Source organism: Melozone crissalis, unplaced genomic scaffold (assembly GCF_028551555.1).
Source record: "Melozone crissalis strain CALT ecotype California unplaced genomic scaffold, PUWL_Pcris_2 ptg000231l_1, whole genome shotgun sequence".
In the NCBI taxonomy this organism is placed as follows: Eukaryota; Metazoa; Chordata; class Aves; order Passeriformes; family Passerellidae; genus Melozone; species Melozone crissalis.
In genome coordinates, this window is record NW_026535993.1 from 1,317,006 (window position 1) to 1,326,432 (window position 9,427).

The 9,427-nt window shown below is 54.0% G+C and overlaps 1 protein-coding gene across 1 annotated transcript; it reads right to left on the reverse strand.

Moving 5' to 3' along the window:
- Nucleotides 1-3,259: 3,259 nt before the first annotated feature.
- On the reverse strand, nucleotides 3,260-4,198 carry LOC128949456 (olfactory receptor 14J1-like). Its single transcript, XM_054294317.1, has one exon. It carries the CDS (start codon nucleotides 4,193-4,195, stop codon nucleotides 3,260-3,262), a length of 936 nt encoding a protein of 311 aa, XP_054150292.1. The 5' UTR covers nucleotides 4,196-4,198.
- Between the last annotated feature and the right edge of the window lie 5,229 nt (nucleotides 4,199-9,427).

A 9,427-nucleotide genomic window follows, 5' to 3' on the forward strand; every position in this document is an offset into this window, starting at 1 on the left:
CTGTTTGACCCCATTGGCTCCTTCCCCTTGTTCTGTGTCCCTCAGCCCCTCCCTCCCCATTTCCCCATTGGCCTCATCTTTGTACTGCCCCCATGGCACTGATCAACCCCTTCCTCTGGAGATACAGAAACCTGGACTCCCCCCAGGAGTCCTGCCTTGTGACCCTGAACATCTCACTGCACGGCTGAATTAAACATCTGTGGATACCATGCAAAGGCCCTTTTTGCTTCCCTACCCTGGGCTTTATTAGCAGCTATTCCGGCTGCAACAATGGTCCACTATGGGAGTGTTGATCCACGGACACCATGGTGACACTGTGGGACCTCATGGGTCCAAGGGACCGTTGTGACACTGAAGAACTTCATGGAACCCAGGGTCCATTGTGACACAGCAGGGCCTCATTGGATCTAAGGAACCATTGCTGACAGTACAGAAACTCATGGAACCAAGGGGCTGTGGTGACACAGCAGGGCCACATGGAACCCAGGAGACCAGTGACATTTAGGGACCTCATGGAACCCGGATCCATTGTGACACTGCAGAAACAAGGAGACTATTGCTGATGGTATGGAAGCTCATGGAACCAAGTAGCCATTGTGACACTCCAGGGTCTCGTTGAACCAGGCAGACCATTGTGACACCACAGAATCTCATGGCACTGAGGGTTTATTGTGACACAGGAGGTCTCATGGAGCCAATTGTCCATTGTGACAATCTGGATCTGAGGAGACCATGGTGACACCATGGAACCTCATGGAAACATGGGTCTATTGTGACACAGCAAGGCCTCGTGGAACCACAAGGAGATCATTGAGACATCATGGAACCTTGTGGAACCAAGGAGACCATTGTGATATCATGGAACCTCGTGGAACCAAGGGTCCATTGTTAGAGTCCAGCACCAAGGAGACCATTGTGACAGTACAGAACCTCACGGGACCAAGATTCCATTGCTATGCAGTGGGGCTTCATGGAACCAAGGAAGCACTGTGACACAGCAGGGCCACATGGAACCAGTGGTCCATGGAGATACTGCAGATCCAAGGAGACCATGGTGATGCTGTGGAACCTCCTGGAGCCAAGGGGCCATTGTGACAGTGTGGGGCTGCATGGAGCCAAATATTCATGGTGACACAGCAGGGCTGCTTGTGACCAATTGTCCATTGTGACCCTGCAGATCCAAGAGACCAGGGTGACACTCTGGCAGTTGATGGAACCAAGGGGCTGTTGTGACACACCAAGGCCTCGTGGAATCAAGGAGAGCATTGTGGCAGTGCAGAACCAAGGAGGCCATTTTGACAGTACAGAACCCAATGGAACCAAGGGTCCATTGTTCTACAGCAGGGCCTCATGGAGCCAAGGAGCCATTGTGAAACTGTGGGGCATAAGGGAGTCAAGGACACCACTGATACTGAAATCCCCTGGATAGAAACTTCTGAACAGTTTTGAGTATTTGAAAGCACGTATTCTTTATTACAGTATGGTGGTCACTTGGGCCATCCTTCCTCCATTGGAGTGAACTGAGCATCAAATGAACAGAGTTTTTATTACACACACTGATTATGTATCCATTAGCTATCTCCAGTTCCTTTGAGTTTATTTGACATAGTTGCACCCCTTATCACAAATCCTTTCATGGTTCTTTGGATTTTGTCTTCAACATCCAGTGTCCTTTTAGGTGGCTGTTCCTTGACCGACCCCCCCCCCCCCCCCTTTTTAGTATGGCAGTATTATTGTTTTGCATAACTTCTGCTTTGTCAGCCTTGCAGAGCTGAGCTGGCATCCTGCTTGCATTTTGTGTGACTTCTGCTTGCCAGAGGTACATCCTCAATCAGTTTCTCCAAGGCTGTTCTGTTCTACTGTCCTTGATAAGAGTAAATGTTGTTCTGTTCTCCTGTCCTTGTCTCAGTGCACGCCCCGCATTAGGCATCTGCACCCCCCCCAACCTATGGGCCTGGGGTGGGCAAGTGTTCCTGGGGGACAGGGATGGGACAGCTGGGCTGGACTGACCCAAGGGATGTTCCATTCCATGTCACACCATGATCAGAAATCAAGTAAGAGAAGCGGGAGGGCAAGAGTGGTAGGGAATATTTTTTTTAAGATATTTTTCTTTGAAAAAAGCAGCTGCAAATACAGAATCCTCTCCCGCCACAGGGTGGTAAAACATTTTCTGCTGATAGGAGATTTGCTTTTCTTCTGTTTATGGTCTTTTCTTTTTGTGGTTGGTTTGTTTGTGGGGTTTTTGTGTTGTTGGGGGTGGGTCTTGCTTTGGTTTTTTTTGTTTGGGTTTGGGTTTTTCGCTATTGAACTGCCTTTCTTCTGATGCATAAGTTTTTCCTGCCCTTTCTTGTGGCTTGCTTGGCACCTGCTGGCATGGTCACTTGGTGTCCCTCCGTGCAGGGACAAACAACCTCCTGCAGGTGGGGAGAGGCCAGTGCTGGCAATGGTGGTTGCAGGGGCTGGTGTGGGACAATTGCCCTGGGGCACCTTCCCAGGCTGTCCCAGAACAGAGACACAGCCCAGTCTCTGCTCTGCTGCAGCCTCAGGTCCATGTCAGGAGCTCTGGCTGTGCCAGGACACTGCTGTGAGCCCCCCCTGCACGCTCCCCCCATTCCCCAGGCACTCTGCTTTGCTGTGCCAGGGCATTCCTGGAGCACATTGCTGACAGCAGCTCTGGAGGGGAGCAAAGCCTCCCTGCCCTGTCCTCAGGAGATGCCCTTTGCTGCTGGAGCTGCTGTGCTGGAGCCCAGCTGTGTCCCAGCAGTGCCCATGGCCTGGCAGGGCCTGTGGCCACAGCAGGGACACGCAGCAGGACAGTGACCAAGCTGCCAGAGCGCTCCGGCCTTACAGCCACAGCAGGGCTGGCAAGGACAGGGTGCAGTTGGGCAGAGCAGATGTGGGAAGAGGCGGGGCCATTGTGCCTGGCTGTGCTGCTGTGCTGGGAGTCGCTTCCCTCCACCTCTGCTCACAGGCACTGCCCCTGCAGGGACAGTGAAGGGCTGAGGAAGAATCCTGGATAAACAGGTTGGGGGAGGCACTTGTTTTTATTTAAATGCACAGGGAACAGACCGCTAGTAAGTCTCTGTCCTTCAAATAATACAGATATTAATGCAGAAATGCAAACAATATTACTACAATATTTTGCAGAAAAAACAACAGTAGTCAAAGAAGTTACTGAAAAAAAAATGGTCAAATAGGGGAAAAGTCTGAGATTGTAAAGAGTTACATTCTAAAGGCTCTGCAACAGAAAAGAGACAGTTTAATGCTTCTGAAACCATCCAGTCATCATTTTCCTCAGGGCATCCTTGAGCTCCTGGTTCCTCAGGCTGTAGATGAGGGAGTTCAGGGATGGAGGCACCAACGAGTACAGAATTGACACTCCCAGATCCAGGGAGGGGGAAGACATGGAGGGATGGGGCTTCAAGTAGGCAAAGGCTGCAGTGCTGAAGAACAGGGAGACCACGGCCAGGTGAGGGAGGCAGGTGGAAAAGGCTCTGTGCCGTCCCTGCTCAGAGGGCATCCTCAGCACAGCCCTGAAAATCTGCACATAGGAGAAAACAATGAACACAAAACAGGCAAATGATAAAAAGGCACTAACAGCAAGGAGCCCAAGTTCCCTGAGGTAGGAGTACGAGCAGGAGAGTTTGAGAATCTGGGGAACATCACAGAAGAACTGGCCCAGGGCATTGCCGTGGCACAGGGGAAGGGCGAATGTATTGGCCGTGTGCAGCAGAGCATTGAGAAAGGCACTGGCCCAGGCAGCTGCTGCCATGTGGGCACAAGCTCTGCTGTCCAGGAGGGTCCCGTAGTGCAGGGGTTTGCAGATGGACACATAGCGGTCGTAGCACATGACGGTCAGAAGGGAAACCTCTGCTGAAATGAAGAAGACAAACAGAAATAGCTGAACAGCACATCCTTTGTAGGAGATGTCCCTTGTGTCCCACAGGGAATTGTGCATGGCTTTGGCGACAGTGGTGCAGATGGAGCCCAGGTCGCTGAGGGCCAGGTTGAGCAGGAAGAAGAACATGGGCGTGTGCAGGTGGTGGCCACAGGCTACGGTGCTGATGATGAGGCCGTTGCCCAGGAGGGCAGCCAGGGAGATGCTCAGCAAGAGGCAGAAGTGCAGAAGCTGCAGCTGCCGCGTGTCTGCCAATGCCAGCAGGAGGAAGTGCCTGATGGAGCTGCTGTTGGACATTTGCTGCCTCAGGAAATGGTTTTCTGCTGAGGAGGAAAAGGCAGGACAGAGCTGGGCCAGATGCAGAGCAAAATCTATTACATATCTCATAGTAATTCAACATTCAGAGTCTCTCTTTTTAGGAACACTTCTCTGCATTCCCCTTTCCTGGGCCCTGGGTTTTGCAGGCATTGAGAGCAGGGACTTACAAATGGGCTCCAAAGGATTCCTTAGTCCTGTCCAGTGAGAGGCAACTGAGAAGGCTGGATGATCACCAATTAAATGGACTCGTCAAACACCAGAAAGCTTTTCAGTCCTGCTGTTTGCAATTTGCCCGTCTGAAGAACTGAGCTGAGGAAATTCCTTGTCTTTTTTCATCCAGCTGCACCTGCCACAGTTAGGAGTGGTTGTGAGTGTTTGAAATCTCTGACATTTCTAAAGCACTGCTGGTGAAACCGTGTGGGTGTGAGAGGCACATGGATGGACTCTCAGTGCAGGGACAAGAGAGCAGCTCTGCCCATCAGGGCTGTTCTCAGCTGCCCCTTGCTGGCAGCTTGGAGCTGAAGGAGAGGCACCCAGAGGAGTTCCCCTAAGAGAAACAGGGCAGTGCTGAGGGCACAGGGCTCTGGGGTCAGAGATGGACAGAGTCCTCACCTTCTGCCGGGGTGCCTCATGAGGATCTCAGCTCTCTCCTGCCAGGGTGGTGCACAGAGGGATCCTTGCAGATGCCCAGGTGCAGCTGCCCAGCAGCATTTCCCTGGCCCTGCCACTGAGCTGTCTCCTCCATGGGGATCCCAGGCAGCCCAGAGACAGCACAGGAGAGCTGTGCCCTTCTGGAGAGCATCCTGCAGCCCTGCAGGACACCCAGGGAATGAGCTGAACGGCCCTGAGGGCACTTGGGCACTCTGCTCCCACAGACACATCTCCACAGTAGGATCCAAAGGGTCCCTGCCTGGACGGGCACCTGCCAGCCCCAAACGCTTGCTCTGCCTCAGAAACCCAATGGTGGCAACAAGGACAGCACAGGCACCTGGAGATGGCAGAGAAATGTCACAATGCTCCTGCCAGGGGACAGCAGGGACATAGAGACTGATGGAAATCAGGGGCTTGTCCTTCCTTCCCTGGGCTCTGGCTGCTGCAGGGGCTCTGCACAGCTGAGCCCCCGTGGGATGAGGGCAGGGGCTCTGTTTAGGATGGGAAAGGAGCCCAGGGAGGAGCTGATGGGGGAAGGTGCCTGAGCCACAGGCACAGCAGGGAGGTGCCACATCCCCCAGGCCAGCATTTGTGGCAGCACCTCCATGTCCCTCCCTGCCCGTGTCTCTGCTGAGTGGGGCTGTTGCTGCCAGCAGCATCTCCCTGTGCCCACCTCCGCTCCCTGCCAGGGCTCACAGAGCCCATCCCCACCCCGCGGCCCTGGGGCAGCTCTGCCTGTGCAGGGACCTGTCCTGTGTCTCTGAGGGGGCAGCAGGGAAGCCCCGCTCTGGAGCTTGCTCTGCTCCACACCAGGACATCCAGGAGAGCCACCCTGACAGGTCCTGTCAGTGCTGGCATTGTCAGAGACACTTCCAGGAACTCACCTGCATTGCTCTGCAGCCAGAGACTCACTGTGTCCAGGGGCTGTGCAGATTTCTCCCCTGATGGGGTCTCTCCTGTCCTCCCACCCCACCCCTTTAACCTCTTTGTCACTTGTGCTGCCTGCCCTTGCTGCCTGCAGATACTGCCCTGTCTGCCCTATGGCCGCCTTCTCTGCAGAGGAGGAACTGGGTGAGGGCTTGCAAAAGATCATGGAAACTGTGGGATGTGCCAGCCTTAGGAGAAGCCTCCAGGAATGGAAGTTTAACTTTCCTAGAGGCAGAGAATTATTCATTCAAATCCTGTGAAGATTCGTCCCCTAGTGAAAGCTCAATCACCCTCCCAGCCCAGGCTGCTTCTACTCTCTCTGTGCCTCTGTGCTGTGCCCGGGTGGCTGCAGGCAGAGCCCCAGCCCTGCTGGGCTGGGAGAGGAGCTGCTCCTGGCCAGAGCTGTCACTCTGCAGCTCTGCTGCCCTTGCCAGGATCTGCCTCTGTGCCAGGAGCCTGGCCCAGTCCAGCAGCACAGACAGAGAACAAGGACTTCTCTTGTGGGTTGGGTGCTGAGTCCCTGAACATCAGTCCCTCATAGGGAGTTGAAGAAATCACTTAAGAATTCAAAGTCAATATCCCTCTCCAAAGTTTCTTGAAGTTTTAATGAGTCTCACAGATGGACACAACTACGAAAGTGTCCCCAGGTTCCAGTTAGAGCAGAACACTGGAGGCAGTGATGACAGCTGGGGACAAACAAGGCCAAGGTGTCTCTGGTGCTCAGCAAAGCTGGATGTGTTTGAGGAATGCAAAGGGCCAAGGGCTGAGCCCCAGCCCCTGGCCAGGCAGATGCTGTCCCTCCCTCCTTGCTCAGGGCTCTTGCCGGGATGGGCACTGGCATGTGGGGATGTGCAATGTCAAGGGCAGGAGCATGGGGCTGCCCCTGCCAGGCTGCTGAGCAGGGACAAGAAGGCAATGAGGCCCCAGGCCTGCAAGGGTCACTTGTCTCCTGCTCCTTGCTCCTGGTTCCACCAGGCCTTGCTGTGTCACAATGGTCCCTTGGTTCCAAGAGGTTTCTCAGGGTCACAATGGTCTCCTTGGATCCGCAGTATCACAATAGACCATTGGTTCAATGCGGCCCCAAGGTGCCCAAATGGATTTTGGCTCCATGGGGTTCTGCTGTGTCACCATGGACCCTTTGTTCCATGAATTTGCAAAGTGTCACAGCTGACTCCTTGGTTCTGTGAGGCCCCACTGACATCAACTCTCTGAAATATCAGAATAAGGCTCCCGACCACTAATTTCCTATTTCAGAGGGAATCATTTATTCAGGCTTAAGGTCCAACATGGGAAAACTCCTAACCTTATGTGTACATGTAATTGTCCCAGGGTGTTCCTTATATACAGACCATAATGTGAATTACAATTTACCCACTTCCATAAAAGCCACCCCAAGTTCCCAGATTCACTCCTTGTTTTCTCTATCTCTCCACCCTTGAGCCAGATGTCTTCTTTACTTCCAACCATCCTTGCTGGGAAAGCAGCCCCTGCATGCCTTGTTCCTGTGCTGAAAGTTCACAGGCAGGGTAAACATGGAATGAAGCCTTTTGGTATCAGCCCCAGGCTTTGTGTGGACAGGCAGAGGCAGGCAGGAGGCAGAGCTGTCAGCAAAGGAAGGGGCCAGCCAGGTGGGGCAGCCGGGGAATGCCAACAGCCTGCAGGGACAGAGGCGCAGGGCAGGGACAGCGTAGCACAGCCTGGGCTGCACAGGGCACAGGCATGTGTAACAGCTGCAAGACAGCCCTGCCAGAGCCAACTTGGGCAGCACTTTGGCCATGGCTGCTGGGCCTGGGCCTGAGGCAGGAGCAGGAGACAAGTGACCCTTGCAGGCCTGGGGCCTCATTGCCTCCTTGTCCCTGCTCAGCAGCCTGGCAGGGGCCGCCCCATGCTCCTGCCCTTGCCATTGCACATCCCCACATGCCAGTGCCCATCCCGGCAAGAGCCCTGAGCAAGGAGGGAGGGACAGCATCTGCCTCGCCAGGGGCTGGGGCTCAGGCCTTGGCCCTTTGCATTCCTCAAACACATCCAGCTTTGCTCAGCACCAGAGGCACCTTGGCCTTGTTTGTCCCCAGCTGTCATCACTGCCTCCAGTGTTCTGCTCTAACTGGAACCTGGGGACACTTTCTCAGTCGTGTTCCTCAGTGGGACCCATTAAAACTTCAAGAAACTTTAGAGTTTCAATTTTATTTTGAGTTCTTGAGAAGTTTATTGAAGTCACTCTCAGGGACTGAGTCTGATGTAAAGACCACCAAAGCCCCGTGAGAATCATTGAACTTTTCCTAGTACAGTAATGGAGAAAGATTTCAAAGAACTTGTAAAAAATAAATTTTTCTATTTAAAAGGAAGTATTTTATTTTATTCCTCATTACAGCAGAGGTGATTGCAGCATTCTTTGATTGATATTGACCCAGGGTCTCTCCTCAGCAGCTCTGGCCTGCTCACAGAAGCTGTGCCTGGAGCTCTGACCCAGTTTGGACAACCTTGCTCCACATTGCTCAGCCCCATCTCGTCTGTCCTCACTGTGTGCTTGCAGAGCTGGCTGCACTCAGCCTAAGAGGGGTTTGCCCTTTTTGGGCTTTTTTGAAGCAATCTGAAACTCCTGAGTTTCCCCACTGCAAACAGACACACTGCTCAGGTGTGTGCCAGCCCCAGGTGCCACCAAAGCCACTGCAGAGCTGCCCTGGGCCAGCTGTGAGGGTGGATCATCAGCCCAAGGTGTACTGGGCCACTGCAAGGGGCTGTGGCCATGGGCACTGCACTGACCCCACTGCTGGGTTTGGCTGCCACGGCCACCGAGAGAAATTAAACTGTCCTTGGAAACACTGGGGAGGACTGGGACATACTGGGGAACACGGGGAATGCTTTGGGAGTCACTGGGACATACTGGGAGTGACACTGGGGAGGACTGGGAAAATCTGGGGACACTGGGGTTATTGCAGAGAAGACTGGGGACAATGCGGCATCCTGTGGATGACACTGGGAGGAACCGGCAACGACTGGGAATGAACTCGGGTGTATTGGGATGGACTGGGCTGTAATGGGAGGAACAGGAGGGGGACTGGGGTTGTACTAGATTCTACTTGGGATCAACTGGGCTTTACTGAGGTTATACTGGTCTCTACTGGGAATTAACTGGGCTGTACTGGGAGGGACTGGAGGAGGCTGATTTTGCTGTTCCCGCCTCCACCACATCCCATTTGCCGAGGCTCCCGCCCATCACCAGTTGCAACCAATCAGCACCAGGGATCCAGCTCTGAGGGCGGTGCCTAGATTAACGGCATATTTTTTTGCCTACATCTCCCATCATGCCCCGCGGGCCGATACAGCCCTATTGCAGCCGCGACTAAAACGCTCGTCATGCCCCGCGCTCTAAAGAACCCGCGGCATCCGCCTCCATCTGTCCCATAAGTGTTCCCCAGATCCTCCAGGATTCCTCAGTGCTCCCTCTGCGCCCATTCTGGATCCCCCCAAAGTGTCCCCGGACCCCCTGAGTGCTCCCAACCCCACAGATGCCCGGTACAGCCACTTCTGGGAATTCATCTCCTCTCATCCCCGGCGGCCCCAGAGCCCCTCAGAACACAGTCCTGGGCCTAAAATTCCTGCCGTGTCCCGCCCCCTAAAGAGCCCGGTTAG